Source organism: Xyrauchen texanus, chromosome 35, assembly GCF_025860055.1.
Source record: "Xyrauchen texanus isolate HMW12.3.18 chromosome 35, RBS_HiC_50CHRs, whole genome shotgun sequence".
Lineage (NCBI taxonomy): Eukaryota > Metazoa > Chordata > Actinopteri > Cypriniformes > Catostomidae > Xyrauchen > Xyrauchen texanus.
In genome coordinates, this window is record NC_068310.1 from 20,684,074 (window position 1) to 20,703,500 (window position 19,427).

Consider the following 19,427-nt stretch of genomic DNA (forward strand, 5'->3'; position numbering starts at 1 on the left):
TCTGGCTGGATGGATCTTTGTGCTTTTTGTTAGAGAGTCTCCTCAGTTCTTTTCTGAGACCGGCACATTCATCATCGAACCAGACATCCTTTCTCATTCTCTGTTGATGCGTTTTATGTTTGCTTTGTGGTTTAATGTTAGATAGAGTTATCAATGTTTTGAATATGTAATTTACGTTTTTTGTTGCTAAATTTATTCCATTAATATCTAAAGTGAAATCAATGGACATAAATTCATCCAGCATTTTTGATATAGTAGGACTGTTCATATTTTCTTTGAATTGATCCGAGTTGGATTGATTCCATTTAAGTTTAGGTTTCAGAGGAAACAGTTTTCCAGATTCAAGTGGAGAGGTTTTAGTTATTTCACACGGGGTTTCAGATAAAGCACAGTTTGGCAGTGATCGGAGATCGGGAGCTGAGGTCTGACTGTGAAGGCATTAATAACGCTTGGGTCAATATCTGTTATTGAATAATCTACCACACTGGCTCCTAATCTGGAGCAGTAAGTGAATCTACCTAATGTATCTCCACGAGTTCTGCCGTTGATGATGTAGATTCCTAAACCTTTACAGAGTTTTAACATTTGTTTTCCATTAATGTTCACTGAATTATCGTAGCTGTTTCTCGGTGTGATATTCAATGAGGAATGAAACGTGGTGTCATTGAGGATGTGGTCATTATCTACAATATTTACATAATCAATTTCTCGCCCTGTTCTGGCATTTAAGTCTCCGCGAGATGAGGATATCTCCTCTGGACTGAAAGTGTAAGATATCAGCCTGTAATGTTGGAAAGCTTTGCTCTTCGTAATAGGGAGAGTCGTGGGGTGGGATATAGATGGCACAAAGGTAAAGATTGGACTGTGATATGATGGATTTCACTTCAAGCCAAATAGATGATTTTCCACTTTTAGCAATTTTAATCGAATGTTTTAAATCGTCTTTGTGCCATATAAGTATTCCACCTGAGTCTCGGCCACATTTTATTTTAGAATTCTTTGATGAAGGAACCATAATTTCCTTGTATCCTATTGGACAGTGTAAAGTCTCATTACTACGACACCACGTCTCATGAAAGATACAGATGTCCATATCTGTTACACTGCTGAGTAAGTCTTGGTCTGCAGTCTTATTACCAAAAGCAGAAGAGTGCAGACCTTGTATATTCCAACTACTGATTTTAAAAGATTTCATGGGTTCTTCTATAATGTGTGTGTGATGTGTGTGTGATGCAGGTTATGTCCTCAGTCTGGAGCAGATGATGTTCAGCAGATGTCTTATCTGGTTGAGTTCAGCCGCTGCAGGGTTCTGTGGTTGTTGAGCGGCTGCTGCGTAGCTCTTGTGTTGTGATGGAGGGCCGGTGGCCGGTCTGGGCTCTGCTGGAGGATGAGGGCTTCTCGGTGGCTGAGAGCTTCTCTTGTTATCGAAGTTTCTGTTGTTTCTTGCTGTGTTTCCAAGGGCTGTGCTTTTCAGCACTCTGGCGAAGACTTTCACTCCTTGCTTATTGAGATGTATGTGGTCATACATATGATGAGGCTGTATGTCTTTGTGATGGGCTAGATGAACATTAGGGATGAGTGCGCAGCTTCTGGAGAGTTCCACATTATTCCCGTGGATCACGTGGAAGGGCACGTCGGCGCGTGGCAGCAGTGTGGACAGAGTTATTCTGGCCTCTGGGAATCGCTGTGTGGCTCTGATCGCCACCTCTCTCATCACAGGAGCCACACGGCCCTTCATGGCCCTTAAGTCATTTGTCCCTGTGTGGATTATTATGTGCTTGTAGTTTTCATGTTTACTCTCAGTCAGGATCTGAAAAGCACTTCTTGTGTTTGGACACCAGATTTTCATGGCTCTCATGAAAATAACAATAATAATAATGAGGAGATATTTCTCTCTCTCTCTCTCTCTCTCTGTTGTCACAGCTACAGAGGAAGAGGCATATAGGAAATGACATTGTGGCAGTCGTGTTTCAAGAGGAAAGCACTCCATTTGTGCCAGACATGATTGCCTCTAACTTCCTGCATGCCTATGTTGTGGTGCAAGTGGAGAATGCTTGTTCTGACAATGTCCTGTACAAGGTACATCTTCACAGTATTACTGCAGTCTGGCACTTAAGTAGCACTCCTCTATGAGTCAGTTAATTATTCATGTATTTGTCATTGTCCAGGTTTCAGTAACAGCACGAGACGATGTCCCATTCTTTGGACCACCTCTCCCGAACCCAGCCATTTTTAAGAAAGTGAGTTATATCGGACTCTTGAAGTTTTCATGGTAGCTGAGGTTTCTTAAATCTTCCTCTGTGTCTTCATATTATGCTTTGTCTGGGGAAAATTAATTGACTAGACTGTTTCAAGCATACTGTTCCACTACAAAGGCTTTTCTTGGCACTCCAAAGAGTGCTTTTGTAATTAAATGTGTAAATGTCATTTATTTCTACACTTGCCTTCATATTAAAATCATGTCCATGAATGTCTACTCCCTATTTGCTGAATTATTTGTTGTTTTTGTTAGGTAACAATTTATTATAATAATACTATAAAACTATAAATGACAATGATAATAATAATGATAATAAAAATAATCGAATCAAAGTAAATATGAATTGAATTAATTTTATTGAATATTAATATTAATGAATTGTATTGAATTTATCCATCTGCTCAACAGCAAGGTTTGGGTAGCAAACCTCAAAAACAATTCACAAAACCAACAACACTTTATTCAAAGTATTCTTTCTCTGTCTCAAGGTGCTGGGTGCTCTGAAATAGCAGTTCATGACTGCCTTCTCCCATTCAATGAACATTGCATGACTGGCAAAATTTGTGCTAAATAAAATTATATGGTTCATTACAAGTCTCAGGGCAGTTCCGAAATTAATTGTCCACTGTGTGCTGCTAAAAAAGAGTGAAATGTTCTCCCGAACAGATTAGGTTTTTAAGGTTTAAATACAACAAAACCAACCAACCTCCCTGCCCTAAACCTTTAACCTAAACCTAACCGATGGGTCATAAAAAGCAAAAGTGAGATGAAAAACAATTTACGAAGTGGCAACGTTATTTTGTGGTGCTTCTATGACACTTTCGGCTTACATGTCGACTCACGTGCTCTTCAGGACTCTTACCTCAGTCCTTTGTGTCGCATATGCAACACTTTATCAGTTAAGCTACTACACAATTTGATCACACTTAAAAAAGCGTATTAATTATTGTAACATGATTCTTTGACCAGGTTGCGAATGCCACTGGGGGAGAAATATGACGTTAGAGACAGTAAAAAGGCGACTTAACAAACCAATTGAATTTAACAACATCCTCTCTCACACAATCTCCTCTCTTGATTTCATTCTAGCTAGGAAAAAAGTTACTTTTTAATTTTTTTAAATTTAAGAATTTTATTTTACTTTCAAGTATGTTTTTGGTTGGATATTTGGACTTTTAATTGAGTAAAATTTGTACTCAGTATCCATACTTTCACTTAAGTATAATTTTTGAGTACTTACACCCCTGATTAATTGCAATAAGGCCTTAACAATGTTTTAATATTTTTGTATGCTACCTTTTCAAATTATTTTTTTTATAATTTTATGAATAATTTTGTGCTTCATAAGTGTTTCATTTAAACATTTTAATAATAGCTAATAATAAGCTGTTTAATGCAGGTGTAGATTGAAAAATAAAAAGAGGGGTAAAGCTTGTTAAGGTGGTAGTGATTGGGGGACATCTGCCAAATGTGTAAAAAGACGTAATAGAAACAAACATTCATTGTCCTCTCAATCTGGCTGTCTTTTTCTGACCTTTCTGTCTGCTCTCCCTGACAGGGGCCAGAGTTTCATGAATTCCTGCTCACCAAGCTGATCAATGCTGAGTATGCCTGCTACAAAGCTGAGAAATTTGCCAAATTGGAGGTGAGAGACTGAAAGGTACCAGAGATCAATGGACCCTTTTCACACTTCTGGGTATTGGCAGGGTTGGGAGGGTTACTTTTGAAATGATACAGCATACATGCTGTAAAATCTAATTTGAAACGTATTCCGTTTGATCACTCAAGGGCAGTAATGTATTCTAAATACTTTGGATTACTACTTCAGCACTGGTAGAGTTTTTCACTTGTTTTGACTATAAAAACTCTGCCAGTACATTAAGACAAAATACACATGTTAAAAATACATTCTCTGAAAAACCTAAATATCTTATGCAGTGTTTTTTCTAAAAGAGATTTTAAGGATTTTTAACTCTCTTTCTGTCACTCACTCGACGTTGTGTCAGTAAAGTGACACTAGGGGTCTCTCTTGAGAGCCTCAGTTGCCTCTGAGCTTTGAGAAAAGGCCAATGAGATTTGGCGAACAGAATTTGCATGTCCCTCCCCCGGACATACGGGTATAAAAGGAGGGAATCGTTTAGTCAAAAAAAGAGCAAGCTCGCCCTGGTTCAGAGCATCTCTTTTCTCGGCAAGGAGTTAGACTCAGTCTCAATGACGGCGCGCCTCACAAACGAGTGCACGCAGTCAGTGTTGAAGTGCCTCGCCCTATTCAAACCAGGCACCACGGTCCCTCTAAAACAGTTCCAGAGGCTCCTGGGGCATATGGCATTCTCGGCGGTGGTCGCGCCGCTCGGGTTGATGCATATTAGACTGCTACAGCACTGGCTTTAGACTTGTGTCCAGAGATGGGCATGGCGCATGGCACATATCCTGTGTTTTTCACCCCTCTCTGCCGTCAACTACTCAACCCCTGGACAGACCTCTGCTTTCTGCGGACAGGAGTCCCTTTGCAGCAGGTGTCCAGATGCGTCGTGGTCACCACAGGCACCTCCAAACTGGGTTGGGGCACCGTGTGCAATGTGCATGCAGCTGCCGGTTCCTGGCAGGGCCCTGACTGCGTTGGCACATCAACTGCCTGGAGTTGCTGGCTGTAGTCCTTGCCCTCCGCAGGTTTCTCCCACTGATTCAGGGCAAGCACGTCTTGATCCGTTCAGACAGCACCACATTGGTAGCGTACATAAATCGCCAAGGCGGTGTGCGTGCTCGTCAAATCCCGCAATCTCCTCCTCTGGAGTCAGCAACGACTGGAGCAGCCTGGGCAGGATGTGGTCTCCGCAGGGTCTTTTCACCCCGAAAGAATAGGAGTCGGAAAAGAACACCTTCCCCAATGCGTGTTATAGCGTTAGATGGCCCCAGCCGCTTCTAACAGCCCTCTGGTGAACATAGAGAGAGAAAAGGCCACGGATGGCGCGGCCTGCTCCCATGCTTGGCACGTCGTTTTGTCTCCCCCGTAACATGGTTCAGTGTCGTGCCTTTATTGGATAGGGACCCCTAGTGCCACTTCACTGATACAACGTCGAGTGAGTGACAGAAAGGGAACGTCTAGGTTACTGTCGTATCCCCTGTTCTCTGATGGAGGGAACGAGAAGTTGTGCCTCTTGCCACAACACCCATATGTCCGGGGGAGGAACATGCAAATTCTTTTCGCCATTTCTCATTGGCATTTTTCTCAAAGCTCAGAGGCAACTGAGGCTCTCAAGAGAGACCCTTAGTGTCGCTTCACTGATACATTGTCTCATTCCCTCCATCAGGGAACCGGGGTTACGACAGTAACCTAGATTATATTTTTACAGGAAAACAATACAAAAATGATTATCAAGAATATGATTTATCCCCTAATATCAAAGGTCTTACTAGAAAAGAAGAAATTATGATCCAACGTGAATGTTCTTGATAAATAAATATGATCATGGTGCCTGGTAACATGTGGATGTAAAATGGCTAGAAATAGCATTTTAGCTTAGGGTTTATTTCTGTTTCTCCTGCTCCAAACTTACTTCTCTGTTTGCTCGTTTGAATGTAACACATCATAAGAAAGTGTTTCACTGCTGTTCAAATGCACTTTGGATCGCATCATTTATATGTATAAATGTTTTCCATCTGAAAGCACAAAATATATATTGATGCAAATGACAGTAATAAAAATACTTTTTGAAAGTAACTGTATTCTAATTACCAATGATTTCAATTGTAACTGTAGTGGAATACAGTTACTTATATTTTGTAATTTAAATACGTAATCCTGTTACATGTATTCTGTTACTCCCAACCCTGGGTATTGTAACACGGAAGTAAAAGACTGCAGTGTAAACTTCGATACCGGTGTATGGGAGACCACTTCAAATATAATTTTTGCTTACCCATTTTCTCCAACGCCACTATTACTTTTTCACAATTTTAAATAAAGAAAGAAATTGATAGCGATGGATTATGACAGCCAGAAGAAAGAAGCATCTGTGGTTACTTGTTTTTAAAACTAATTCCAAGGTAAAATAATTGACAATAAATTATAAAAGAATTGCAAATCTAAAAAATTCTGCTAGATTTACGATGCTATATAAGGTGAAAATGCGCCATCACAGTATGTGAAAGGGGTCCATACTAACACAGACATCACATACAGTATACTTGCATAAAAGATGTTCCTGTGGCTCAACAGTTAGAGCATGACACTAGCAACACCAAGGTCACTGGTTCAATTATCAGGAAACACATGTACTGATAAAATACATACCTTAAATGTAACTGTAAGTAGCTTTGGATTCAATTATCTGCCAAATGCATAAAAGTGAATGTAATGTAGATGGCCTCAACAAAAATTAACAAGCCTTGTCTGACATTCAGTTGTACATTCTATATATTTGTCATCAGGAGCGCACCCGATCTGCCCTGCTGGAGACCCTGTATGAGGAACTGCACATCAACAGTCAGGCCATGATGGGTCTGGGAGGAGAGGAGGACAAACTGGAGAATGGAGGAGGAGGGGGAGGGGGCTTCTTTGAGTCCTTCAAGGTAATCTAGGCAGACACAGGACACAGTTATATAGACTTTGGTGGTGGCTGAATCTCTCGGAGAGCACTTACAACATAGATGACAGGAATGCTTCTACCACACTGAATGTGTGAATGGTGGATGTGGTGTATTCTGATTGCTCTGTATGAATGTTAGAGCTTATATATCTGTATCTGTGGTGAGACGAAGAGAGTGAGTCTTTTATGAATTGGTTAATAGACAGTGTCTTGTTTGATCTAGGTGCTTTTTGTTGTTCTTTATGACGTAAGTGTTTTCTATTTTGGGATCTGGATGCCAACTCAGCTGCCAAGTGATGTAACTGATTCCACAGTACCTAAATTGAATCACTCATTACTGTAATTAATACTAATTAGACCTAATAGCACATTGGCACATTTCCCCATCATTGTTCCATGGAAGAAAGGAAGTCATACAGGATTTGAACAACTTGATGATAAGTAAATGATTACAGAATGTACACGTGACAGGGCGGAGGGCGGGGCCGGGTCGTAATTTTACACACCCCTTATCAGGCTAATCAAGCCTCTGAGAGGGATAAAGGCCGACTGCGGACGGTGCGTCTGTTGAGAGAACGTTTACGTGTAGCTGTCCGTCCTATGTGTGTGTTTGTGTCGTAAACATTCTCTCTCTGTCGCACCACCGTCCCCGCCCTCCACCCTGTCACATTTTTGGGTGAACTATCCCTTTAAAATATACATACGGTGTACATACAAGTTATTGTTCAAATATATTGGATTTTTCATGCCCACAATCCAAAACCACAAATAATAGTTTGCATGTGCTCAACGGTTGGACACATAATTGAAGATGTTCATCCATTGATTATTTTTACAGTGACATAAAAATCTATCAGGGGTCCTCATGTCATTTTCATCATCACTCTTTTATACTATTATTTTTGTTTCCACAACCACTAAAACACAGTTTTCATTATCGGGTTGTCTATAGCCAAACCTCATTAAAATAGAGGACGTTCTTTAGTGTGACATATTTTCTGACATAGCTGTTCTCTGGTTGTGGCATTCTGGGAGTTTTCCCTTGAAATCGGGCAGCACTTTATTAGTGATGTATTTAATCTATATGCATTAGGAGTCTGGAGAGCATCCCACTCACAAGCTGTTCTGCCCTCTAATGGTTGCAAGCTTCAACAGTGCATAGCCAAGCTTTGATTGACTTCCTGTGCTCAGCTAATCTGTCTGCAAGCTTAATTTCATTCCATCTGTTCTCCATCTGGCCGCATGCTCTTTTCTTTTATGGGCAAAACTATATTCAACAAAAGGTCTCACCTGTGGTTTGCTCTAGTGTTCTGATTAGCCATGGGTCATTGGCCAAAGTTTTATAAACAGGTGCTTCTCCCACCTTGATTTATTGGCTTCAGAGACCCTTTCTCCTTCCACTCCATTGCCCAACCCTGACCTGCCGCCACTCACGGTGTCTCCTCCCCATCTCTCCCTGTGCTGTAGCGGGTGATCCGCGGCAGGAGCCAGTCTCTGGACACCATGGGCCTCAATATCAGGAAGTACACTGTCTCCAATAGTCACAGCGACAGTTTCACCCACAACAACAACAACCATCACCACTCACCAGAGACCCCCAAAATCCCAGGGATAGTAAGTAACCCCCCTACTGGATTCAACATAGGCCAAATTATGAGTCCTAAAATTACCCCCTCACTACTTCCACTCTGAGATCAAACCCTGTCCCGGTTACACAATTACTCACTTATTCATGACTATATAGCACGTGCATTGAGATTCCACATCAGCCAATATACCAAGCAATCAACACAAAGAAGACAAATAGGGGACGTTCACACAAAAAAGCATTCTTGAATTCCTCTGCACTATTTTTAAATTGTTGGCCAATGTAAATATGCACTAAATAGATGTCTTTGACAGTTGTGATGTCTCTCACTGTTTTTTGTTTTTTTTGCATCTCACATCATGGGTGCCTAATTTTTAAGATATGTTTCAATTTAAAAGAAGTTAAACTTTTATAAACATGTCTCAAGACCCCTGTTCAATTACATTGTCTTGCACGGCATCTAGCTGTCTTTGAACACAAGGATGTGTCCTATGTGAACAGCCCCTAATTATTGATTAATCAACCACCCACAGTTGAAATAATATCTGCTCTCATGCATCCTTCCCTTAAAAAATTTTATTTATTTTTTGCCCATTCCCATCTTTGTCTCTCATCTCTGCAGCCACTAAAATTGTCATTCTATATTCACAAGACGATTTCTTGAAACTTTCACTTGAACGCACTCTCTCGCCTTGCTCATGTTAGCAGTGTGCAATGTGTTATGGTGCAAATGGGGTTGTGTGAAGCGCATGACATAAAGTGCTCTTAAATGTGTTGCATGTTGCTCAGGAGGGAATTAAATATTGTAAGGGGTCATATGAAATCTTATTTTGTTATTTTCCTTCCAATGTCTCTCAGGAATGAATGTTATCTGATCTTGAAGCAGGATACAAAGCCCTGCTGGTGGTGTTAGTATAAAGATGGTTGTGAATGATTTGACCTTATCACATTGCCCACAGGATCAGACTCACATGAGTACTGCATAAGTTCCTGCTGATAAATTTGATGTGTTTGTATGTGGAATCGATTCTGCTGTGCTACTGTTTTACTATGCAGACATGAACCCAGGGCAGTCGGCAGTGTTATTATTTCAGTTTTATTTTCAAATTGCCCTTTCAATTTAGTTTCATTAGTGTTAGTTCCCCTTCTGTCGCTCTCTCCACGGTGTGTCGGAGAAGCGACACTAGGGGTCTCTCTTGAGTGCCGATATATGCCTCTGAAAACAGGCCAATGAGAAGTTGGCAGACGGTATTTGCATATCCCGCCCCCGGACATACAGGTATTTAAGCGGGGCAAATACGGGAGTTCATTCAGGAAAATTTCTTCTGAGCCGATGGTCGTGTATGCAGTTTGCTGCGAGTTACACACCAGTTCCTGCTATTCCTCTGATGCTCTGCATGCTGTTGGATCTGACGGCGCACAACAGCGGCTTTCTCCTTCGTGCACGGCTGTGCATTCTTGACCCTGGGTGCTTCGACAGCGCAGACAAACTCAGAAAGAGTTTTAAAAAAAGAGTGATTTTATTAAAAGAGTAATTTCCTCTAAAAGAGCAAAACACAGTGGCGTTGAACCTCCTTTTTAGGACGCGTCTTTCTCAAGATGCCTTTCCACCCCTGTGTTGTTCTTGGATGCGGTAGAGTGCTCTCCGCTTCAGACGGCCACAGGCGTTGTCTCGTGTGTTTGGGCAGCGATCACACCGAGGCTGCATTTGTGGATGGTTCATGTTCTCACTGCGAGAACATGATCATGACAACGTTGTGGTCGCGGCTTACTTTCAACCGAAAGCAAGCCACTCCAGCCGCCCCCCGCATTGCTCCTTCTTCCCACGGGATTGAGGACGATGCTGTTGGCGATTTGGGGATGGCAGCGGGTGCAGCTCCACCGGGTACGCCCCCTCGGACCACCCGCCCCCCCGGCACGTTCGTTGACTCCCGTCCGCGCTCGAGGTAACAGCGGCTCGCCTCACAGCCAGTCTGCCTATCCTCTCGAGACCGAAGTGGATGAGCTCGCCACTGCATCGGAGAGCACGGTATCTGACGCTGAGGACTCCCCTGGGCTGCCACTTTCGGGCCTGCACGCCCAGGCTGAGGCCGATGCGCAGATGACCGACATGCTTTCCCGGGCCGCCGCTAGCGTGGGCTTGGATTGGAACCCTTCATCCTCCCCACAGCCATCACGGTTGGACGACTGGTTCCTGGGGTCCGGGCTCGCCCCCCCGGTCCCGTTTTTCCCGGAGGTGCATGATGAGCTGACATCATCGTGGAGAGCACCCCTCTCCACTCGTCAAACCGCCACCTGCTCATCCGCTCGCCACCCTCGACGGAGGAGCGCGCCATGGATACACGCCGATTCCCCAGGTGGATAGGGCAGTTGCGCTCCACCTATGCCCGGAAAACCCTACTACCTGGCGGGGCCACCCTGTACTCCCCTCCCGGCCCTGTAGGGCAACATCCTCGCTGACCGCGAAGGCCTACAGCGCTGCTGGAAGTCCACCAGGCCAAGGCGCTCAGAAACATGCACGGGGGTGGCCCTGATCCCGACACACTGCAGGAACTGCGCTCAGCGACCGACCTCGCCCTGAGAGTGATGAAGATCACAGCGCTGACGCTCGGGCAGGCGATGGCCACGCTCATGGTCCAGGAACGTCAACTGTGGCTGAACCTGGTCGAGATGTGTGAAGCCGACAAGACTCGCTTCGTCAACGCCCCTGTCTCCCAGTTCGGCCTCTTCGGCGACACCGTCGAGGACTTCGCCCAACAGTTTTCCATGGTGAAGAAGCAGACGGAGGCCATCTCTCACATCATGCCCCGCCGCAAACCTGCTGCCCCGGGCCATGCCCCGTTTTCTCGCTGAGGGCGTCCCCCTGCGGTTAAGAAACACTCTGCTCCGCCTCAACCCGGGCCCAGCTCTCAGCCCCAGCGTAGAGCACTCCGTGGGAAGCGCACGCCCCCTGTCTCACGGACCCCCTCGAGGACCCGGAAGGCTTCCAGGCGCTCCTGAGACAGCCGATCCAGAGTCCAAGACTTTATCTCCGGAGGTAGTAAGACCGCTTCGTCCCCCGGTGGAGGGCCGGGAAGAGAATCTTGTGTTTTTTCATTTGCTGCACCCCCTAACAAGGGCTGCGGTACCCAAATTCTCAATAAAAGATCTATTTCCTTTGTCTCTGGGTCACCTGGCCAGCAAATGCCGTTCTCACGGCACTTTGCTTCCAGATCTCAACAGTCCCGGCTTCCTGAATGCGGTACCCCCGCCCTCAGCCCCACGACTGTTCCCCGGCCGGCCGGTTCAGACGAGTCCAGAGGACGCCAACATCAGACCTCCTCCTCAGTCACGAACCCACCCCCTGCCGGGTGCGCGGAGCAAGGTAAGTGCTTCGAGTTTGTTCTCAGCACCAAAGCCTCGGGAGGCACCACTGCCTCCCGACGCCATATTACCTGTTCCGCCCCGCTGCGAAGCCCCGCCGGGTACGTCCAAAATACTCGTCCCCTTGGTGCCCCTAGCACGGAGTTTAGAGGCGTGGCTTTCACTGCCCAACCCTTCACGCTGGCTCGTGAAGGGTTCGACTCGGTTACGCAATTCAGTTTGCCAGCCATGAAACCGACCCTTTCTACGGTTCTCGTTCGATGGCCAGGCGTATCAGTACAAAGTCCTCCCCTCCCCTTTTCTCGGCATGGAGTTAGACTCAGTCTCAATGTCAGCACGTCTCTCCAACGAGCATGCACAGTCGGTGCTGAAATGCCTCGCTTCCTTCAAGCCAGACACTATTGTCCTTTTAAAATGTTTCCAAAGGCTTCTGGGGCATTTGGCATTCTCCGCGGCGGCTGCGCTGCTGGGGTTGATGCATATGAGACCACTTCAGCACTGGCTTCGGACTCGAGTATCGTCACTGTGTGAGAATCACTGTGTGAGAATCACCACCGCCTGCCGCCAAACCTTCAAACCCTGGACAGAACTCTGCTTTCTATGGGCAGGAGTACCCTTGCAGCAGGTGTCCCAACGCGTCCTGGTCACAACCGACACTTACAAATCAGGTTGGGGCGCCTTGTGCAACGGGCACGCAGCCGCGGGCACATCAACTGCCTAGAGTTGTTGGCTGTTTTCTTTGCCCTGAGGAAGTTTCTCCCATTAATTCGAGACAAACATGTCCTAGTCAGGTCAGACAGCACCTCAGTGGTGGCTTTCATAAATCGCCAAGGTACGCTCCCACCACATGTCACAACTTGCCCGTCGTCTCCTCATTTGGAGCCCAAGTCGCTGCGTGCCACTCACATTCCCGGCAACCTCAATGTGATAGCGGACGTGCTGTCACGACAACGCTTGCCCAGTGGGGAGTGGAGGCTCCACTCCCAGTCGGTCCAGCTGAACTGGGAGCGGTTCGTCAAGGCCCAGGTAGACCTGTTTGCCTCCCAAGAAACCTCCCACTGCCCGCTCTGGTATGCCCGGACAGAGGCTCCCCTCGGGGCAGACGCTTTGGCACACAGCTGGCCCACGGGGCTGCACAAGTACGCATTTCCCCCAGTGAGCTTTTTTGCACACGTGCTGTGCAAGGTCAGGGAGGACGAGGAGCAAGTCACCTTGGTGGCCCCCTATTGGCCCACTCGGACTTGGTTCTTGGACCTCACGCTTCTCGCGACAGCCTCTCCCTGGCGAATTCCCCTGAGGAAGGACCTCCTTTCTCAGGGACGGGGCACACTCTGGCACCCGCACCCAGACCTCTGGAACCTCCACGTCTGGCCCTTGGACGGGATGTGGAAGATCTAGCCGGTCTACCATCGACCGTCGTAGATACTATCAACCAAGCCAGAGCCCCTTCTACCAGGCATCTTTATGCCCTAATGTGGCGCCTGTTCGCAAATTGGTGTTCTTCACGGGCTGAAGACCCACAGAGGTGCGCAGTTAGGTCAGTGCTCGTGTTCTTACAGGAGAGGCTGGAGAGACTGTCCCCCTCCACCCTCAAGGTTTATGTCGCCTCCATCGTGGCTCACCACGACACGATAGACGGCAAGTCTCTGGGTAAGCACGACTTAATTATCAGGTTCCTAAAAAGTGCCCGGAGGCTAACTCCCTCCTGGCCAAGCCTGTTCCCCTCCTGGGATCTCTCGGTGGTCCTCACGGGCCTCCGGAGACCCCCCTTCGAGCTGTTAGATTCAGCTGGACTCAGGGCCCTTTCTCTCCAAACAGACCTGCTGATCACGCTCGCCTCCATCAAGAGGGTTGGGGACCTGCAAGCGTTCTTTGTCAGCGACACTTGCCTGGAGTTCGGTCCGGCAGACACATACGTGATCCTAAGACCGCGACCGGGCTACGTGCCCAAGGTTCCTACCACGCCCTTCAGAGATCAGGTAGTGAACCTGCAAGCGCTGCCCTGGGAGGAGGCAGACCCAGCCCTTTCGTTGCTGTGTCCGGTACGTGCTTTGCATATCTTTCTGGACCGCACGCAGAGCTCTAGACGTTCTGAGCAGCTCTTTGTCTGCTTCGGGGGACAGCAGAAAGGGAATGCTGTCTCCAAACAGAGGCTCGCCCACTGGGTTGTCGATGCCATTTCATTGGCTTATCACACCCAGGCCGTGCCTCCCCCCTTGCGGGTTCGAGCGCACTCAACCAGAAGTGTTGCGTCCTCGTGGGCACTGGCCAGGGGCACCTCCCTAGCAGACAGACCAGCAGGGTGGGCAACACCTAACACTTTCGCGAGATTCTACAATCTCCGAGTTGAGTCAGTATCGTCCCGTGTTTTCTCAGGTCCGAGCCCGTAGAACTCGGTAACACGCTGACGAACTGGCCGGGTGAATCGCTTGCGCCTAGCGCCCTTTCCCTCAGCCGAGGTAAAATAGTGCACCTTTGTTCCCAGGAGACCCCATCTCTCGGATCCCTGGTTGATTCCTCCCTAGCCCTCTTGGGTCCGCAGTTCAGCGGAGGAACTCGCTGACCCAAGCCACTACGGGTACTCAATCTACCCTGTACTGGAATAGGTGCTCCACAGGATAAGGCCTCCTTTTCAGACTCCCCCTGTGTGTAATTTCCGCGGTACTGTCCCCTCACGAGCGGACCCCCGTGTCTCCCTTAGGCAGTTCCAGCTACCTCGGTCGCTGTGCTGTAGCTTTCCCCGCTCTACGAGGCTGGAACTACCACCGCACCAACTTTCCCACATAGGACCTAAGCGGCCATGTGATGTATTCGCCACTTTTACCTCCCCTACAGGGTAGGTCTGGTCTCCGCAGGGTCTTCTCCCCCTGAAAGAATAGGAAACGGAGTAAGACCTCCTTCCCTTAATGCATGTAAGGGCCCCGGCCGTGAGAAACATAGAGAGAAAAGAGGCCCAGCCAGGCTTGGCCCGTTCCCAGGTTGGCAAGCATCACCTTGTTCCCCTCACTAGGGTAACCAGAAGGATTCTGATGACTTCAATGGGGCATTGGTGAAGGGTACGTGCAGCCTGATTCAGCTTGTCGCGTTTGCATGTAAGAATACCTGCCCGCTCCTGTATCAGCAGTTCACGTACACGGCTCAGTGCATGGCATGATTGAAGTGGGATCCCTAGTGTCGCTTCTCCGACACAACGTGGAGAGAGCGACAGAAGGGGAACATCTAGGTTACGTATGTAACCTCCGTTCCCCGATGGAGGGAACGAGACGTTGTGTCTTCCCCGCCACGTCGCTGAGCCGAGCCACTGTTGTAGCCGGACCATTTCCGGCTCCTCAGAAAATTCCTGAATGAACTCCCGTATTTGCCCCACTTAAATACATGTATGTCCGGGGGCGGGATATGTAAATACCGTCTGCCAACTTCTCATTGGCCTGTTTTCATAGAACAGAGGCATATATCGGCGCTCAAGAGAGACCTCTAGTGTCGCTTCTCCGACACAACGTCTCGTTCCCTCCATCGGGGAACGGAGGTTACATACGTAACCTAGACGTTTTCTCTCTCTAAGTGCTAGTTTTAGTTTAGTTTAGGTTCTTCATTGTTTTCTAGTTTTTCATATATTTATTCAGTAAAACTGTACAATAACGTTGTATTCATTAGCAGTAGTTAACTACATTAGTTAACTAACAGTGAACAATACTGGATAATGTTCGTTTCAACATACTAATACATTTGTAAAATTTATTTGCCAATACATTAGTACCCATATATACATTTTCACGTTTTTCTTAAAAAACTGCATTTATTTAAAATTTTACAGCTTATAGAAGTCATGAAAATAACATAAAATAATTTGAATATTTGCCTCGAGGTCAGCTGCCTTCTCAAAAAATGTTGATGTCAAAGTTGATGTTGAGTTTATACACAAAGTCACATGACATCAGAATTTACTAATGTTAACAAACAGTAAAATATCATAAAGTGATACTATTTATTCTTCTTATTTTAGGGCTCTCAAAGTTTACATGCTTACTGATATTATTTAAATACGTTTAATGCTGTTACATTTTTGGTAGCATCTAGTAGCATTTTTCATATTTAACGAAAGCAGGTTGCAAAGGTTTAAAATACAATAATGTACTGTGCATCAGAACTAAATAAAATTATTTCATGGTATTTTTATGTTATAATAATTAAAAAAAAAAAAATTGGGGAAAATTATTTTAGTTTCATTAATTATAATAACACTGATGGGTAAGTATGGTTGGAAGTCTATGCTCTTGTAGAGCTGCTACATGCCCTGGGGATTATCACACACTGAGAGCCATGCTAAGTCATCCCAGTGTGCCCCTCGTGAGAAAAACTCATGTGAGATCAGAGAAACTGTACTACACCCATAGCGACTAACTCTGAAACAAACTGCTGAGTTACTGAACTGTGTCTCTGTCACAGTTAATGTTTCCATTATTAATAGCACTATCATATGCCATGTCAGTGGAATGGATGTTCTGACCTTCATGCAGGTTATGCAATAGAGAATAAAAAATACCAGCAGTATTTGCAGTCTTTCAGCTATTGGGACCTCTATTGGGACAAAGTCCCAATGGTTAGAAGTACGTTTTATTATCCTATAAAGCCGGTGTCACACTAGCTAATTTTTCCAGCTATTTTTCAGGTGTGAAGCTTCATTAACATAATCACGGCCAGTAGGTGAGAGACTGAGCATGCATTAGCATCTGCTAGCAGGAGGTCATTAACCACTTGACCATCAGGACTCCCTGCTGAGTTAATGGTTCCAGTAATGGGAAAAAAGAATCCAACATGTCAGAAAAAAACTTCTGTCGCCAGGGCAGGCTCTTGTGTTCTCTTCAAGTGACCAATGAGCTTCTTTTATTGAAGAACTGACAAGACGTCAAGCTGCTTTAAATGTTTTCATCAAACTCCGATGCATTTCATAACAAATGCTGACTGTAATCCATAGGGATTCTGTCACCAAGCATTTTTCCTGCATTGTTCTCCTTTACTAAAATGAGTAATGAAACCAGCGGAGGCAGAATGGTCTGTTTTCATTCAACGTAATTTATTTACTCACTGAAAGCTGCATATGGACATAAGCGTTCTTCAGCAAGCCTCGAGGGGACAAATACGCAATCACACAAAATGTCATGAAAACAAGAGTGATAGTCAGCAAGCGTGACACCTTTGGCCAAAATTTTGTTGTTTGGAGTCTGCTAGTGTGACGCCAGCTTAATGACCAGGAATATACAACCACTGTACGAAACCGGTCCAATTAAAAAGAGCTAATTTAACAAATTAATTTCCAAAAAGTTGCAGAAATGTATATGTTTATTTAACAGTATGTAACCTATAAATGTACTTGTGTATGACTAATCTGTTTCAGTAATAATAACCTGACTGTTTAACTGTGTTGAAATTTGAACTGTCCTGTTGTCTCTAATTGTGTCCTGGCTATGTTCCTAGCTGCTTTCTGCTTTCTTGTTCTACACAGGCCCCCGTTCCTGCCATGGTTTCTTAGTTTCCTCATATGGCTACTCTGTTGTGCTCATGATCATGCTTTTTGATTACAAGTCTCTCTAGCTGATGTTTGTAACCTATATTCTTTCTTTAACACATAACCTGCGGCATGAACTCATAATTTCTCTTTTCTTTCTTTCTCTCTTCTTTCTCTGTGGGCTCTGTGCAGTCATTGCTTGTCCCAGGCAAAAGTCCCAGTAAATATGGACGCCGCGGCAGTGCCATAGGAATAGGAACAATAGAAGAGGTTCATGTTTAACTTTCACTCCTCTCACATCTGCATCTGTTGTTCTCACCGCTGACTTGTTCTTCCAAACAATTTTACACAGTACAGCTGCAGAGTTAAAGTAGCTAGAGCCTCATTAACTCCCTTTTCTCAATGCTGCACTCATATCATAGCAATACACAAAATAATACAGAAGGTGAAAAGTATAATCTGTCACAACACGACAAAGCTAAATCACTCCCTTTACAATCAACGGAGCTGTCCGCAGTGCAATGCACCTTCAGTTGGCAGAGTTATTGATCTCATACTCCAGTCACTTTATTTTCCCAGGCCATCTGACATTTAAAAAATATACAATTTACAATTATCATGAGTATCCATTGGTTGTTGTTCATTTTATTTGTTAAATATTTGCATGAATAACATCTGACCATTACATTAAACCCAACTTCTGACGTATTTAGTCTCTGGCCCACTAATTTAAATCATGTTTTGTCTCTAACCGTATACAGTATGATGTAGTAACTAAAGATGCACCAATGTATCAGCCATACATCAGTATCAGCCATTTAAAACAATTATGTGCATGTAAAGCAGTTCAATGGAAAGGAGGAGGCGAGAACCAGCTTGACCATATAAACAAAATCTTTTTAATAAATATCTAAAACCAAAAGACACAAACACACATATAGGACAGACAGCTGCCCGTAAACGCTCTCTCTCTCTGTCACACCACCGTCCGCAGTCATCCTTTATCCCGCTCAGAGGCTTGATTAGCCTGATAAGGGGCCGGGTGTGTAAAATCACGACCTACCTTCTGGCCTGTCACATTCCTCCCTCGTTCTCGACGTACACCACCCCCCCTCTTTCCCTGGGGGAGGGCGTGCCTTTATGCCCCATCTGCCGGCAGGTGGAGGGAAACAATAATGAAAAATAGAGGGGTACTCCCTGTAACAGTGCAGTACCCCCCAACAAAAAAAATAAAATAAATAAAATTTAAAAGAGAGGGGAAAAGCCAACGTGGAGCAGCAGTGGGAGAGAGAGAGAGAGAGAGAGAGAAACAGAAGAAAAAAAAAACACTTGCCGTTTTTCTCCTGTACGCCATAGCTAGGTCCTCGGCCACTCCTCTACCCTCTAATGGACGACAGCCACGCCTCCCCGGGCGGATCGGAGGCAGTCCTCAAGCCCCTGGCAGATGGAACGCCCCGGCGCGTTCTCGGGGAACAGAAGGGGTCTCCCCCGCCCCTGGCAGTGGTTCTCCCATTCCAGGCAGTTGGCAGTGAGCCCCTCCCCGCTCACGGTCAGCGGTCTCATACCCTGCCGCATTTCAGCGGCTGGTAGGGGTTTCCTCTAATCCTGGCAGTGGCCCTGAATGCTCCAGGTGGTTTGTTAGGAGCCCCTCTTGTCTGCAGCCGTTCCTCTGCTTACAGGCAGCCGGGCTCCTCCGTCCCCCGGAAAATGGCCGCGGATGGTAGCGGTGAGAACTCCACTACGGCATATCCCTACTACGTCCCGGGTTTCTGGACCAGTGTAAAGCAGTTCAATGGCAAGGAGGAGGCAAGAACCAGCTTGACAATATAAACAATATATTTAATAAAGAACTAAAACCAAAAGACACAAACACATACATAGGACGGGCAGCTGCCCGTAAACGACCTCTCTCTGTTGAACCACCTTCCACAGTCGGCCTTTATCCCTCTCGGAGGCTTGATTAGCCTGATAAGGGGCCAAGTGTGTAAAATCATGACCCGGCCCCACCCTCCGCCCTGTCACAGTGCACTACTGGACATTGGTTGATTGTGCAGAAACAGCCAATGATTAGGGCAGATTATTTCCTGTCAATTAAAGGGGAATGGGAAAACACGCCAGACT

At 45.8% G+C, this 19,427-nt stretch overlaps 1 protein-coding gene across 9 annotated transcripts in view; it reads left to right on the plus strand.

Moving 5' to 3' along the window:
* LOC127628839 (rap1 GTPase-activating protein 1-like) overlaps positions 1–19,427 on the plus strand; it is a 114,434-nt gene that overhangs the window by 80,721 nt on the left and 14,286 nt on the right. For 6 of the 9 annotated variants that reach the window (XM_052105765.1, XM_052105767.1, XM_052105768.1 and 3 more), the window contains 5 exons: positions 1,924–2,079; positions 2,169–2,240; positions 3,819–3,905; positions 6,692–6,832; positions 8,317–8,463. In XM_052105765.1, the coding sequence (XP_051961725.1) occupies positions 1,924–2,079; positions 2,169–2,240; positions 3,819–3,905; positions 6,692–6,832; positions 8,317–8,463 (603 nt within the window). The remainder of the gene's footprint in view (positions 1–1,923; positions 2,080–2,168; positions 2,241–3,818; positions 3,906–6,691; positions 6,833–8,316; positions 8,464–19,427) is intronic. The other 3 variants (XM_052105769.1, XM_052105773.1, XM_052105774.1) reach the window with 1 other exon arrangement.